The 17,110-nt window shown below is 40.8% G+C and overlaps 1 protein-coding gene across 6 annotated transcripts in view; it reads left to right on the top strand.

The window, feature by feature from the left end:
• The window catches only part of DYNC1I1 (dynein cytoplasmic 1 intermediate chain 1), a 297,318-nt gene that overhangs the window by 194,665 nt on the left and 85,543 nt on the right, over positions 1-17,110 (top strand). For all 6 annotated transcript variants that reach the window (XM_054564271.1, XM_054564269.1, XM_054564270.1 and 3 more), the window contains one exon: positions 2,511-2,636. In XM_054564271.1, coding sequence (XP_054420246.1) covers positions 2,511-2,636 — 126 coding nt within the window. The remainder of the gene's footprint in view (positions 1-2,510; positions 2,637-17,110) is intronic.

Here is a 17,110-nt window from a genome sequence, read left to right as displayed (position 1 = left end):
ACAGAAAGAAAACATGTTAGAGGAGACTTTGAATTCATAAAATCTTACATGAGATAACAGTTAAATCAGCATCTTTAGGACTTATGATCCCAATTAGAGAAATTATACCAAAGGCATTTCACTGGTATTTTACTAAAACTCTCCTTGTTTTCTAAAGGAGTTTTAAACCCAAATAATTTAAAATATTTTTAATGGAAAGAAGAAAAGCTACAAGTGGGAGCTGATGGTGAGACCCGGATGTGAAGCCATGGGATATAAGTTAAGACACATCTGGCTGCTCCTTGGCCACTCTGAGAGTGGTGTTGATGTTTATAGCGTTGCCTCTTTACATGTGACGTAGTTAAACCTCAGCTGGACAGTCTGGAGACTCTGTGTTTATCTAGATGTTAGTGTCTTTGAAGGGGCCTTTGATTTAGCCACTGAGGAGTATTTTCTAATAAAGGGTGATTACGTCCACTGATGACCACATACATACATTGTAGGCTTATGCTTCTTCTGCATCAACCAGCAAGTTGTACTTCTCTGCAGTTTTCTTAAATTAAGGGAGCTTAAAGAATGAATAAAGCCATGTAGGAGACTTAGGTTTAATTATTGTTGATAGAAAAAAAGTTGATATTCAGATTTATAAGAATAAGCTACTTTTAAATATAAACAAAAAATAGTGAAATATAAGGAAAAGTTAAATCGTCTATGAGCAAAGGGTGTACTATAATCCTAATATAATTGTATATATAATGATGCAGTTTCTAATGGGGCTACCTTATGGAAATCCCAGGTAGGGATAGCCTTTTCATGAAATGCTATCTACCTCATAAATGCTTCCCACAAGATTCACCCTCAATTTGTTTATTAACACACAGCACAGAGATCGCATAGGGTGAGTAGATATTTCTAGTCACTGTAGAGTCCTGGTGGCTTTACTGGTTGTGTTTCTTGCACTTATACTTTTAATCTTTGGAAGTATTTGACAACAAAGGATTAACTATAAGTTCTTTCCATCGAGCAGAGTTACTAAAAATTTTTTTAAAAAGCATTTGTAATTCAATAGACTTTTGGCACAAGTTTATCATGTGGTAGGAGTTAGTAAGCTCCAGTTTCAGAGGTCAATAAAACACAGTCCCTACACTCAGAGAGCTTACAAACTTGTAAGAGACATAGGTAGTAAAAAACCATAATATAGTTTAAATGCATTAATGGGTGGACACTCATAATGTTAAGGCAGACCCTGAGAGGTAAGGAGGGGTGGTAGATGGTTAGTTAGGATTGTCTAGAGGACTAGATGCCTGCACTGCATCTTAAAGAATGAGGTAATGATGTATACAACACAGAAGAGGCATTCCGATGAGAGCAGCAGACTCATGGGTTAAGCAGAGGCTATGCCTGTGACCCCCAGAACTAGCACGGTGAGGCTGGTCACACAGTGTGGGGCGGGAGGAGGGAGGGGACTAAGCAGAGGAGGTAGAAAGTGATAGATCATGAAAGATCCTATATGATCTGCACTTTATCTTGAAAGTAATGATGAGCTGTTAAAAGTATTTTCAGCAGAGGAGTGACTTAGCCAAATGTCTGTTTTGGAAAGTCATATTGACAAAGGATGGGGAGTGGAGGAGGTAAGGGTGAGGCCTAGATGGCCTGGAAACAGGAAGCCATTTAGGAAGCTGTTGCCTTCATTCGGATAAGAAATTAGTTTCGGAGCCTCCCACCTTAAGGATGGGCAGAAAACATACATTTGAAAGGTACTGAGGGAGTAGTGAAACACAGTACATGGGGTTGAGAGAGAGGAAGAAGTAAAATGAATGTGAAGTGTCTAGACTGAGCAGCTAGGCGAATGTTAGTGAAAGGCACCAAAAGAGAGAATACTGAAAGAGCAGGCTTTCTTAGAAGGCAGTGTGCTCATTTTCCTATGCGCTGCACCCGATGTGTCTGTGGACAGCCCTAAGAAATCCCCAGCGGGTAGTCAGGTATTAGGATCTGCAGCTAAGAGAGAAATCAAGCTTAAAGATAATAGATTTGAACATTGTCAGCATATTAATGCTTGTTAAAGCCATTGGAGTAGCTGAAATCACCCAGGAAGAATGTGTAGACAGAGACCCCCCCCCCACCCCAGACAAAAATAGGGCATAAAACATCTTCCTTGAAACATAGATAATAGAAGGAGAAACTGTAGGGACAAAAAAGAGTAGGCGGGAAGAAAATCAGGAGACACATATGTAATGGAAGCTCATATGAGAGAAAGGAAGGAGCAGCCCAAATGTCAGCTAGTACAGAAAGGTCCAGCAATGCATGCGGTTTGGCAGTTATTGGTGACTACCACAAGCACATACGGGGTGTTGGAGGCAGAAACCAAAATGCAATAGGTTGAGGCATAAAGTTGGTATTAAGTATGCCACAGCTTAAAAAGCAAGTGAACATTGAAACTATGTAGTATAACATGTGTCTGTAGGAATGAAGAAAGTTTTGCTTCTGTTGTCATTTTGGCATAATTTGATCTTGTGATATTTCCTATTCAGTACCCAGAGCTGATGGTCGCTTCCTACAACAACAATGAAGATGCTCCCCATGAACCAGATGGAGTGGCCTTGGTTTGGAACATGAAGTTCAAGAAAACCACACCAGAATATGTCTTCCACTGTCAGGTAGGAGTCAGCATAGTAAAAATAACTTACATCTCCTACTGCACCAAATATAGTTCATGCTGCCTTGCATCTGTCTTCAGTGGAGAGGAAGAACTGCGTTTAAAAATGGAATTGTTGACAATTTTGGAAAATTCCCCCACAGTAACCTAATGTTTTGGGAAAGTGGCAATCCTCTCCAAACAGTTAGGAAGCCTGGTTGGGGCTGTGTGTCATTTTCTTTCTATTTAAAACCGCCCCCATAAAGATGAGTTTATAAAGGCCTCGCGCTTATGAAGAAATCCTGGTGTACCACTTCCTCTGCTTAGCAGAAGCATATGCTTGACCACCCACGTGGACATCCTCAGAGCACTACCACTTCAAGTCCCGCCTCTCTCCAAAATGCAGTTCAATGGGATTTTGCCAATTTTAAGTTTATGGGTGCCATCTTGCTTACAGATAATAGTTTTGTAGCCAGTCTAAGGGAATACCTATCATGAATCTTTCTTGAATTGTTGAGAAATATAGATGCTGTTTTCAGCAAGTGCAGAGATCATTTCAAATAGTTTTGAAGAGTTTACGCTTTGTGTCTGCTGTCACATGTATCTTCTCATCCATTCAATATACAATACAGGCTGAAATTAAGTTACACTTGCAAACATCCAGCTTTGCTCTGTTGCCATGACTCTGCCTAAATAATAGGACTCAGCAGTGGCCAATACACCAACCTCTTTATTAATGCCCTCTGCTGTGATTATGCACAGGAAAATGCCAAACAAACATTCCAGCTCCAATTTCAGTTCCGCAAATACTACGACTCCAGACTCCAACGTACTGAGCTGCGGTTTACTCTAGATACAAATATATCAGTTGAAGAGGGTGGGTAAACCTGTTGATATTAGGAAGTTTAGTGCCATTTTATATCTAACAGCTGAGTATCTTTTTTGAACTCAAATATGTTTAGACTTTAGAACATTATCAGATGTAATTTGGGGAACAGGAGCTGCTGGAATAAATGCCGCAGCCTCAACCTGTGACTGAGTAGCCGCTAACGCTGGCCATGTTTTTCTAATTTGCTGTCTTAAAAACAACGAGAATTCTGGGTCTGCCTAGTAAATAACCTTTGTTTTTTGAACCTTTGAAATAAGAACAGTTTTTTTCTTTCTTTTTTTTTTAAAGATGATCTAATTTGTCAGTTTGATAAGCCCTTTTGGTAAACATAGAAGCACAAAATGTTAATTTTGTTAAATTTTAAGATGTTTGGTGAATCACCAGGAAAATACTCGAAGGATTATGAGGTAAGCAGAAGCACATTTTTAAAGAAAAATCAGTACCATTTAAACTATTTTGATATTACATAAAGCATATCTTGAATGCTAAAAAAATAAGAGGTGACAATATATTGTTTTAGTTGATGTACATACTGTTTATCAAAATTTATATTAACAGACTAACAGTCTGTGACAATAACAGTTTGATAATATGGTTAATATTCACAACATTGCATTGGTAAACAAGTCAGTAGGCACATAATAATGCTGAGTTAAGACCAAATTTCAAAGGTCTTTGGAATTAACTGGAATTTCAAAATTTCTTGTTTTATCACATAATTGTTAATACCAATACTGATTGAAAAGAACATCTTCTTTTTTCTCTCCTGGTATCTTTAAGATTATTTACTAAAGATCTCACTAACATGCATTGAATTTTATTTTTAGTTTCTCCATTAAATGATTCAGTATATGTGTTTTAGAAGAAAATATGCTCCTGGTTTAAAAACAAAAGTCAGAAGTATTCTGACTATCCTAATAAAATATGCCAACTAAAATATCTCTGTTCCCCAAATTCCTACTATTATCTTCATTGTGTCTGGTGACCATAAGCAGAAAGGGGTTCTAAACTCTAGGTATTATTCTCAGTAGAAGAAAAGTGAGAATTCTAATACTTTTAAACTTTGGGGTTGATTAAGTGGCATGTGCAAAAGACCTTGAGGCCTCTGAGAGTCTAGGTACCAAATAAAAGCTGCTCATTTTAACACATGTTTAAGGCTATTGAAAAACATGATTGTGCAACTCAGACTTGAATGATAAGTAGTAGTTCATATAAATGACCCTTAACATTCAGGAAAAACATGTTTGGAAAATCTTAGGGAAACCTAATTTGCTGAATATGTCTTCAGTACCTTGTTTCTGTGATGAAATTATTTCCCTTACACTGATCTAACGGAAGGGCCAGAGTGGTTCACCAGCTTTGGGAAAATGAAAAGGAAAAGAGCTTGGGTCCCTCCAAGGAGAGGAGGAAAGCGAAGAAGCTACACAACCAGAGTGATTACGAAGCCCCTTTTGGGGACTCCTGGCGGTTTGAATGGGCAGTAATGGTTGGAAACCACTGGGATGGGGAGGAGAGATGAAGAAAGGGGATGACAAGGTGCCAGCAGTGGCCGGCTTCTTTATGTGGAAAGGGGAACTTTCCTTCTTGCTCCATGGTTCCTTCCTCCTCTTTGGCCCAAACTACGGTGGCATTTCTTGTCGTTGTTTCTCTGATGTCGATCCCCTACCTCCCTCTGAGAAATTTCCTAACCAACTCCCCATCCTTCCCACCTGCTCCCCCACAACACACACACACACACACACACACACGCACGCACGCACGCACGCATGCACGCGCACGCGCGCACACACATTTTCTGTAGCTCTCTCATTGTTGGGAGCTGCTTTGGTGGTGGATGGTTAGAAGACCCAGAGCTGCTTTTCCAGGAATGGGTTAAAGACCACCTTCAACGTGACATTGGGACAATTGAGGCAATGGGACAATGGAGAGTTGGAGAGTACCATTTCTTTTGGAATGGTAACACATCTTGCTATAGTTGGTCCCCATGAAGTTAGGATAGAAGCCAGGTAGATATCAGAGGTAGTCAGAAGAAAGCAAAGTGCTGTAACACTGAGTATTCCTGAGCTGATGGGAGACCAAACCCGGTGTAACTTGAGCAGTCAGGAGAGTTGTCGGTGAATTAGTGGAAGGAGGTTAGGTGGAGGGAAAAAATAATAAGGGCCATTTGGTGACCGTGCACAGAACTCTAATAACTACAGTGAATATAACTGCATTTATCTGCATTTTACATTTTGCCAGCCCTTCTGCTTTCATGATCTCATTGATTCTTACAACAGTGCAGCAGAAAGAGATTTTCTTCTTTTCCAGTTGAGAGACTTTGTACTTTAAGGGTTCCCTAGCTAGCGGGCAGTAGAGCCAGGCCTAGAACCAAGGCTCGTTCTCCCCGGCTTCCCTCGGGGATGGGGCAATGTGGGCCTTGACAGCAAAGTCTGTGCGATTTATTCAAAGCGTATCTCTGACAGCCTGCCACTGATGAGACATTGGTTAACATGGTCCTAGAGGTGGCTCCTACAAAGAGATGGTAGGCCTCAAAAGGGTGACGAGCAACCTCTGGGAAAGGCCTCACATCCTGTTCAGGCAATTGCTGAATGGGCTACAGTCCCTGGTAGCCGTGCAGCCTGTGCAAGGCATGAGCTTTATCCTGGGCCTAGAACAGTCAGGAAGAAAAGCATCCAGCACCAGGGACCCCGTGGTGCTCTCCTCCCTGTCCTCCAGACTCCTGGGTGGGAAAGACGCAGAGGGCCTTGGCCACTCAGAACCCCTCTGGCTGTGTCTGGGCTGGGGGGGCGGATATGAGGCCGAGCCAGCCAGTGGGGCTATCAGCAGTGGAATTTTTTAAAAGAAAACTAGTTTAATAAATATATATATGTATGTCTTAATAAAATTAAAGCTGTCTAGATATAAAAACAACAAATTGGAGACCTTCATTGCCAAGCACTTCTCAGTTACAACATGTATTTCTTGTTAACTGATGAATGGTAGCAACTTCTCCCAAACCTAAGGGGGAATTTGGAGAGCCCACAGAATTAACATACGTGTGAGAAAAACCTAACTCCCACTCACCGACCTATCCATTTTGCTGTACAGCCTTTCTGATCTCTGGTAAAACTTACTTGTTACAGCTGGTCTCTTCTAGACGCTATCTCACTGAAATCAGGTAGTTGTGCTTCCACATTCTCCTGTGATGTGGCAATAATTTTATAGTTAGACAGTTTGCTTAATAGGAAAGGGGACTGTGGGCAGGGAGAAGTAACAATCGCCTTACAATGACTGCACTTTCATTTTGGAATAATTGCATTAGCTATCTATTTCTCGATCTCTGCAGATTCTTCATATTTTTCAAAAGCATATAATTGCAAACAAATCCTTTGGCTCAGGAAAGCATCATTTCAGGCACTAGAAAGCAAACGCACAAAAAAAACAGACATCAGCTCAGCGTTCTTTTGTGAAGACTGACGGGCTCTTAGCCTAATCATGAAAAGATTGCAGTAGGAAGGCTCATTTCTCTGTTGAGGACAGCATGGCCAAATACCTTCTACTTCCACGGGCAGTTTTCTGTCTTTACTAAACTGAATATTCATTGTGGGCTCTGGTCCTGCATTTTCTATTTTCATTTCAGTACGAGCTGTCCACACTTGGAAGAGATCGGTGGACTCTGCATAGAAATCAGCCCTCGGCCCCACCGCACGATCTGGCAGCTCTCCTGCCGTCTTCTGTAGTGGCTTCCACACACTGTCATTACATTATGCATCCTGACCACCCTGCCTTGCTTACCCTGGTGTGGTCTTTCTCTTTTAAACGGAATGAATAGAATCAGAAATATATATCTTAGAATTATCTGCATTGAGGTAAGTGGAAAAGTTATATTTAGAGGCTTGGCTTGGTCAGAGGTTTTTATTTTTACTTTTATTTTTTCCTGATTTGGTTTCTTCGTTCTTAGCATTCTCTTTTTACGGATTATCTGACAATGACCTGAAGCTGAAAATGACCTGAAACCCTCACTATTTCAGGGAGAAAGCAAATGTGAAGTGGGGTGATATTACCCAGCCTCATCTGTGCCACTGTTTAAAACTCCCAGTTGACTTTTTCCTTTGTGTGACTACACTTTCATCAAGAGCCTGTCAAGGTTAGAGATGAGATTACAACTCATGGTTTTAGCCATCCAGAGTTGGGTTCTGCGTGATGTTCTTGCTGGCCTTGAAGACAGTGGCCTCCCCGGCCCCCCACCGCCCCCCTGTGAGGAGTGCGGGTGACGCCGGAGGGAAGGTGGGCTGGTGGTGAGGACAGGGACAGAAAGGCAGGACTTGCAGCCCCACTCCTGGCCGACCGCACTGCTGAGTGACCTGGGGGTGTTGTCAAGGCTTTGGTGTGTCATGGAAAGAAAACTTGCTCCATTCCCTGATAGAACTATAAATTTTATTTCAAAAATCTTGATTTTTTCCCCCATCAATTTTTCTCCTTTTCCCAGCTCAGATTGTGCCCCATAATCCAAGTCAACAAAACAGCTATAGACACAAAATCATAAATTGATTTCAGTGCATTTTCCAAGGTCCATTATGACCAGAGCAGTGTTAGAACGTAACTTGAGGATTTTTATTTCTTTTTTAATTAAAGGAAGGGTAATTTTCTTATGGCTTGGCTGATAAAAAAGAAAAAAGAATTGTCTATGCTTTTCTCTTGGATGTGGCAAGAGTGGTTACTCAGTAGAAGTCAAAAAAGATGAGATGAATGAATACAACATTTATTGCAACTAGGGCTGCATATTCAAAATGTATTGCTGGGATGACAAAATGACAGGACATAATCAGTGCTTAGTAATTGGAGAATAAATTCCATGGGCAAGAACATGCTAACTAATGTAAGACCCAAGCAGTTTTCAAACACGATGCTGGACCTACTGCAGCGGGGAGAAACCCAGAGGACGAAACTTCAACCATTGTCATATAGGTTGTGATAACATGTTTCCAAGGATACAATTATGGAAAATTAAAGAATGCAAATGATATAAAGGTGAAATTAAGCTCTGACATAAAAAAGATACAAATTATATGGATCAGACAAGAGGACCAGCAGCAGAGCAGCGCTATTTTGTGCCTTTGGGGAAAGGCGCAAGGAGTTTAACCGTACGTGCTGAAATGAGATGCAGACATTCGGAAACACTTCTTTTATGCCAATTGAGTCTGACTGGCCCGACGATTGAGGCTAGAGCTAGACACTGATTCTTATTAAATCAAACAGCAGGAACTTCTTTTTCTGCTTTTGGCCCAGGAAGCTGGAAGCAGAGAAACTGCCTTGCCAGCTTTCATTCTTTATCTGCCCTCTTTCTGGAATTTTTTCCAAAAAATTACACAAGGAAAAGCGGAATTGATCATTGGAATTTATCTAGGGAAATTACAATGATCAGCAGGTTTATAGCAAACAGATTGTATCATAGATGATTGCTTATCCGAAAATAGCAATGGAGGCCAAGTACCGAACAAGTGACTGAGTAAGTTTACCGAGAGAGGACACCATGTGAATATATCTTTGAACAAATAGGTTTTAAATTGCTTTCTTTGTCTTGCCATGTCACATTGCTAGTGATTGAGCTAAAGTTTAATATTATTGCAAAAACTATCTAAGAATCACTAGAATTTGCTCTGCCCCGTTAACGTGCACATATATTGGAGGCGTAGAACCGCAACGCTGAAGATTTTATTCAGTTCCCTAAACGCCCTTCCTCCCCGTCCCATGCCCAGGATCGAACCGTCTGCACCGGGCTTGCTTCCTCGGGGAATCGCCCCAGGGAGGAGTGATGCAGAGGGGCGAGAACCCTGTGGCAGCGTAAGGTTTCCGTCCTGTCACTCCCCTTATCCTTCCGCCCTGCACCAGCCACTCCCCGTGGTCAAAGGGAGATGGGTACTCTCAGGGGTCTGTGCTGAAGGCTGATGGAGCTCTAGTTACTTCTTAGGATAACTGTGAGGATAAAAGAGATGATGGAGGTGTACTAGTCTGCTCATGCTGCCATAACAATATACCGTAGACTGGGTGGCTTTAACAACAGAATAATTTCCCCACAGTTCTGAAAACGGGTCAGTCCAAGATCAAGGTGCCAGACATTCTCCTATCTTGGAAACAACTGCCTTCTAGCTATTTACTTGTGTGATAGAAGTAGATAGCGCAGTTTCCTGGTGTCTAATACCATCATGAGGGCCCATTCCTATGACCTCATCTAAACCTAATTACCTGCCAAAGGCATCATCTCCAAATACCATTATATTGGGGCTTAGGGTTTCAATGTAGCAGCTTCTGGGCACGTAATTCAGTGATAGTAACAGATGAACATGCTTTGAGAAGATAAAGTTCCCTCTTTACATTTGGCCTTTTCACTATTATTGCGTGAGTCTCATGGGAGGAAGTTTACACCTTGGCATTCTTATTTTTATTGCTTGAATATCTTCCTAAAGAAATTTTACCCGACTTAGATTCATTTATTCACCTATTCATTCAACAGAGATTTGGGAGGTGCCCACCATGGCCAGGTCCTCAGCATAACGATTGGCTGAGCTGAAAAGAGGCTGTCCTCTGTCCATAGGGACTCCACTTCGCCGCAGTTCCCACCGTGCCCTAATTCCCATCACCTGGCCAGCTCACTTCACATTGGTCAGATCCTCGTGTGTGGTTTTTATATACAAATGCCAAATGAAGAGGGAACCTGAGAGAACGCCAAAGTTTTCTCAATACAATCATTTAAACTTTTGATTCAGAACTAAATGATGATGATATATTTACTGAGTGCTGGGAGGCGGTTAAGCACACAGTGGTTATGGGTGGGCTATCTGGTCATACAGCCTGGGATTATAATTTGGGACCCATCACTTAGAAGCTCTGTGACCTTGGGCAAGTCATACATGAGAGTGAAATAAACAATATCTATGAAGTACTTAGTGCCAGCCACAGAGTAAGTAACTAGGGAATATCAGCTATAATTGTTACCTAATATGCAGAAATGAAATTCAGATAGGGAGCAATCAGTATGGCCCCGTCCAAATGGCATGGGCGAGGACTCCTATTTTGTCGGGAAGTGCATCTTCAGCTGCTGACTGAAAAAGGGAAGGGCCAGGCAGAAGGGGAGCCCCGAGAGGGCCTGGAGGAGAGCATCTAACCAACAAGTACAAAATGATCTGAACATCCTAGTAGCTGGCGAAGTTGTACTAGTGTGCATGGCTTGCATATCATCCCTGCTAATTCTGTTTCCGCCCTGTGCTAGGTGCAGATGCATTTGCTTCCAAGGCTTAATTACTCACTGATTGCCTCAGGCAGAGGCTTCCTAGAAGGAAACTTCTGGTTTCTGCAGGGCTAATGTGGCTGCACTGAAGTCTGTATAGACTAGCTGGCCATTTGCCATGTGAAACTCGCTCCGTGGAGCCCGGTGCACGCATAAGGAAGATGGGACTGGCAAACGCTCTCCTTTCATGTAAGGCCAGATTAGTATGTCTGTTAAGAGCTGTTCTTCCCAAAGACATATGATCCAGGCCCCCTAGGTGGGGCTTCCATCCTCTGGAATATCAGATTGTTCCATTTCCTTTTTATCCTACAACATTTTAATATGGGCAGAAGCAGGTTTTAAAATATACCAGGTGGTCTAAATGGAAAGTGTTAGAAGGGCCTCCCTCTCCCTCAGAGGTGTGGGCATAGGGGACCCCGTGCCAGGGGAGGAAAGGGCAGGCAGCAGGGGGTGGGCTGTGATGTGGCCCAGGCCGTTCGCACCCACCAGGAGTGTTCTAGGCTGCTCCCTCCTCGGAGGAGTGCCTGTGCATTGCTTTGGCATCATTATATTTAAGGCAAAGACCCACTTCTGGGCTTTAGGCTATCCCTAAAAAAAAATAAACCTTTTTATTCCTCTCTACGATCTTGACCAAAAACTTCTGGGGGAGGGGTGTGTGTGTATGTGTGTGTGTGTGTAAGTTGCCTAATATTGTTGAATGAAAGAGGTTGTTTGAACATATCATGTTATTAATACATACAGAGACATTAATATTCCCCAGTAGTCACAGTGTTATTTGAATTCATCTCAGATAATGGCTCACAGCAAAACAGATACTCTTTCCATTTTTGTGATTGATTTTTGGAATAATTTGAAAACATTAATATCAAAGACAATTTTTGCAAGTAGAATCATCATCCTTACTTCTGGAGAAGTTTTTTAACCTTTGCTGTAATGGGTAGTCTACACATTGCTTTTCGCATGCTTATGCTTGATTCATAATTTTAAAATGATGTGTTTGTTGGTAGAGAAACAATTAAACAAGACATTGCTTTTCTTAGGTGAAAGTTTAGTCAATATTTTCTTGTAATCTCCTTATAAGTGTACAGAGGTGATATCTTATATGTTACAAATCATTGTTGCCATGATCATTTAAAATATCTATACTTTCTTTTGTTGTTGTTCTCTTAAGGCTGATGTCTTCTTTTGGTTTGTTTTGAAAGCATTTCCAACCCTACATACAATAAGGTGTGTTATTTAGCAGTGCTTTTTCTTACTTCTTGATAACTTGGTTTGGCACATTCAGTAGTTGAAATTAAACTTATTTTTATATACAACAAAAACCTTTATTTCTTTAAAATAAGTTTTAATGTAAATATGGTCTTCTGAAAAGAGAAAGAGACAGGAGCAAAAATTATACACAAGCACCCACACTCATATAAATGCACACACACACCCAAGACTCTAAAAATCCTAGTCAAAAGTTATATTTCATGAAAGAGAATTATAGTAATGTTGATGGTTTGCCAAAACCTCAAGCAGTGACAAAATCCACAGAGTGTCCTGAAAGGGATGCCTTTGCAAAACCGTGCCTCTGCAGATGGTTTAGATTAGAGATGTTTAAAAACACATGGAAGCATTAGTTTGGTTTAGAATTCATAGTTAATTCAGTAGATAAAATAATGCAAATTTGAAACCCTAGCCTGTGTATCAGAAAAATCATCAAATCCTATGATTGCTCTTAGGGGAGGTTGGTATGTGATGTGTTGATTTTTAAGTGATCTAATTGAAATAATAAAATTAAGCAAGAAGGGGTAAAAAAAAAGAAAAAGGATTGAACATACAAAAGTGTAAGTAAAAACTTTCTTCTCTGCAGAAGATTTATTCCTTTAAGCTGTCATATCCAATCAATTTGTATGGGATTCGACAGCCAATTGTCATTTCCTGAGATAAACTATGTAAGGAGGTTGTGTTACAGAGACAGCATGAAAAAAATGGGGGAAAGTAGCTCCAGAGCACGATGCAGAGAGAGGCCAAAATATCCTTAGAGCCCACGAAGTGTTGCCCAAATCGCTTCACCTTCCTAAGAACAACAGATAAGCAGCTGACGCTCAAGTTTTCTCTTTGGCTTATTCAGCACCCTCCCTCCGTCCCGCCATACTATTTCTAAAACAAAGTGCTCTTGGTCCACATTTGGGTAAATTAGTTTGCCTTCTATGTGGTTTTTAATCTTGGTGGGGACTCTGTGTGAAGAGTGAGGTTGTACACTGTTCTCTGGCACAAGATGGGCAACAGTTACCCCAGGGACCCTGAAAGGCCCCCATCACTGAAAGCTTGGCTCCCGCATCGCCTTTCTTATGTCTAAAATAAAAAGTATCCCACCCTCTGATCCCACAGCTGGGCAGCCAGCAAACAGCTCCTGAAAAAGAATTCCTGTGTGGGAATGGTACTAATTTAGTGATGTGTGTCATTGTGCTTGCTACCTGTGGCACCGACGAAGGCCTTCGGCGGTGTCTAGGAGAATGTTCGTCTAAGGGCTCACAGCCTTTCAGAAAACATGGGATGAAGATTCTACAAAAATAGAATCAGAAAGTTTCAAACAACAGTTGATGGGCTTGAAAGGGCTTAACTCTCAAAGGTGGCACAGATTTTAGCTCCCCCAGAAAGGAACACATTTTGAACATTTTCTAAGTATAAAAACTGGCTTTTAATGTCTGGGAAGAGCTCTACAATCAAAGCAAATGTGCTCCTTTGACAGCAAAGTGCACACACATACACACATGCACACACATACCGTCACACAGACACACTCATACATATAGACACATGCACACATGCACATGCAAAGAAAAATATGGGGTAGAAAGGACAGGCAGAAGTGCACAAAATCTGCATGGACTTGTGGAGATTCCCATTATAACATTATTTTGTTTTAGTAACAGAGACATGATATTAGCCAATTTTAGCTACTGATCCATAGTTTGGCCTCCTTACCCACTTAATACTTGTGACCAGAGACTGTATTTTTGTTTCATCTCCTACTCATTTTTAAGTAAATGGGAATGTAAATCCAAGCTAAGTCAAATTCCTATTTTATGATAATTTGACCATGTTCTACCATAAGCGGAATGAAAGGGTTTGTTTGTTTGTTTGTTTGTTTGCTTTTGATTTTGTTTTTTGTGTGCCTGTTTCTCATAAATGACTAACTACTTTTCTCATAAGACTCACTAAAATACAGAATTGTAGTATCTCAGAGTTTGAAGGAAGCTCTGTGGTTCTCTGGACCCACTGGTTATTCAAACCCTGAACTCTCTCGAATGATCTCGTCTTCCGTTGCCACCGTCATCTCGCCTTCTGTGAACACCACTCCGGCTGCCGTCACAGGGCAAACCCCCCAGCTCTGGCCAGAGCTGGAGAGTCCCCCAGCATGCTGGTGTTCCGTCCTAAGGGACTGCTCATCATGGACACAGGCAGCCACATTGGGTTGCCAAAGGGACCAAGTCTGGGAGCAGGGCCGCTGGCTTTGGGTTTCTGATGGTGAGAATGAGCACACAGATACGATACCACCTGCTTTCCGCCACCACCTTCCTTAGGTGTCTCACAGTCTTTGTCCCCAGCCTGGCTTCCTTTAACATCATTTTATCAAACGCATGACAACATTGTGTCTGCCTATTGCCGGTAAAATTGTTGACAGGACTTCCCTTTGGGGAAAGATGCTCAGGAAAAGGAAAGTTCTACCTGGGCTCGGCCTGCCATCCCTCTCCCCCAAACCAGGCTTTGATCATGCCCGCTATGTGTTTCACGGCATTCCCTTTAATACATTTGGTAAAATTGAGAAGATTTGCTAAATTTTGGAACTGGATTTCACTGTATTTCCCCCTCTGCATACTGAAAGCTACTGAGACAGACTTAACACAAACCTCCTGCCTTTAGAACAGTACAGTATGTTCTCTCCTTTGTAAGAGGGACATTTGAGCCAAGTTCTGTAAAACATCACAAATTCAGACAACATGGAGAAAGAAGGCCAGTTCTTAAGTCATCTATGGCTCACTAAAGGAGATAACTAAATGAATTTTTTTTGAAAAGTAAATGAGCACACTCGCCAAACTAGATAGAAATTTTCATACAGCAGGTCCTCTACTATGATATCTGTTGATTTGGGATGTTGTTGCTGCAGTAAAGTATATTAACTCTAAGAGTATGTGATAGCCTCAACTAGTAATTAAACATCAAGGAGCTTGATTGCTTTAATAAAGAGTTAGCGATGTTTTGTTTTCTGTGTGTTACAGCTCATAACTATACATTTATGCTTGAGGGACTTAGAAAATATTTATTTCCCAACACTACTCATTTAGTTGGCCAAGTACTATTTTTTATAGACAGTATAAAGGAAAACCAGTTACTCTTTATTATTCTGTAATAATTTCACAGCTAGTTAGGTACTTCTGGTGTTCTAAAATAATGTCAAAATAAATGGGAAAAGAGACTCTTGAGATTCTCAGTCCTATATTATTTCAATACCAAATTTAAAATATTTCCCTCAAAACCGTCATGGATATTTTAATGTTGTCTATAGCATGGATTCTTATCTTGAGATATCCAAAACTGTTGAACCTTGTCCATCAGTGGAATGGATTTGGCCCATAAATATATTACATTACAGCTCTCAACCTTTAAGCTCTTCTAAAACAAGGAAGGGTATAAATGAGCAAATAAGTCATATATTTCTATTTTATATAGATCCTACTGAAAACTTTTAATGAGTATAGTTATGACTAGTTTATATAATAATGTTTGGGTCCCTTATTCTAGGACAGCAGTGGGCTGCAAAATACAATACTTTGGGAAGGATGGAAGTGTAGAAATAGGGCCAGCTTTTCACTTTGACCTAAAGAGCAGGATTTGCCATACCCTTAGGTCAGTGGCAGGTTAGCCCAAAGAAAAACACTCTAATGTTATGCACGGCATGTTTTTAAAAGGCCCATGAATGGATTTTTACTGCGTGGTTTACATGTATCGAGGCAAGAAAGAGGATGTGTTGGAAAATGGGCAGTATCAGTTAAAACGGAGTTTGGTGAACATGCCAAGGCCTATATTAGAATTTATATATGCCCCAAGCCTGATATTTGGACCCTGAATTCTGTTCTCTCTGGCTCTCAGCCTGAGGGGCCATGATCCATTTCACTAGTTCAGCTAGTTCAGCTGCCACCTGTGTTCCAACAGTGAAGTCAGACCACGCGGAAAGGAAGTTCGCCGGGCTGCTTAGATCCCTATCCACTCAAGCCGCTGTATTTATTATTCCACTAGGGAATGCTCTGCCCTTGAAGGCTGATCCGATGAGGGTGGGATCGCAGGCAGCAGCAGGTATGCCATGAACAACAAACCCATATTCTTAACATATGTTTAATTTGAGTAACTCTCCTCCTTTAAAATACCTCTTGATTTTAAATCCACATCCTGATTTACCCACTCTCGTTACCATTTTCTGCTGCCTGTTCTGAATTAATCCTTTGAGGTGGTCATTCCCCGGAAAGAAAAAAGGAAAATGAGAAGAGAGATGCAGCATTGGGAATGAGAATAAAAGAGAATGGGAGAAAGCAGAGGAAAGGGGATCATTAAGCAGAGCCTGTTTTCATGTGTTAGGCTCTTTGAGCTGGGGAGACAGGAGAGGCAGGGGAAGAAGAGAAACGCATGGGAAAGGCACCCGGAAGGTTACATCCATTAATACCCCTGCAGAAGAATGGAAATCATTTTTTTTTGCAACAGAGCTCAATTGACAAAGATTATTTTGATTCTCCGTCATACTTCATCTCAAAGAATTGATATAATCTAAAAAGTGGTTAAAATTATTAAAATAGTTTCCATAGTAAAATATTAAATGATTTTGGCTGTCATAGTGTTTAAACTGAGATAATTTGAATTATATTTTATATAGTGATCATGTCACTAGGATGTCTAAACATTCTTTGTAAAAGTAATAATCCCTGATTCTGATTTTTCATCAATACAAAACCAACTAAAGGTTAGAATACCAGCCACCAATTGCTGCTATTGGTAAAACCGACAGAGCAAACTGGTTTTCTTGAGGAATTCTGGGTTAAAATACATTCTCCACCTTGGAACTATTAACCCTTTCGGATGCTTTCTACATTTTTCCTTAGGTATGATTTTAACTCAGAGGCTCATGAAACTGCTTCAAATACTTGATTTAGAATCTATTTAAACCTGAAACAGCATTATCTTATGCTATTATATGTTATAAAATAGCAAAATATTATGTTGCTTAGTGTCATTAAATTCATTTTTCCTGTCTATCTCTGCAGGAAATCTATCAAATCCAGGTTTTCTTAGGTCACATATA

This window comes from Pteronotus mesoamericanus, unplaced genomic scaffold, assembly GCF_021234165.1.
Source record: "Pteronotus mesoamericanus isolate MK-2021 breed Mesoamerican mustached bat unplaced genomic scaffold, CSHL_Meso_final scaffold_85, whole genome shotgun sequence".
In the NCBI taxonomy this organism is placed as follows: Eukaryota; Metazoa; Chordata; class Mammalia; order Chiroptera; family Mormoopidae; genus Pteronotus; species Pteronotus mesoamericanus.
Note: the sequence above shows the minus strand (reverse complement) of the source record. Positions and strands in the feature narration are given on the sequence as shown.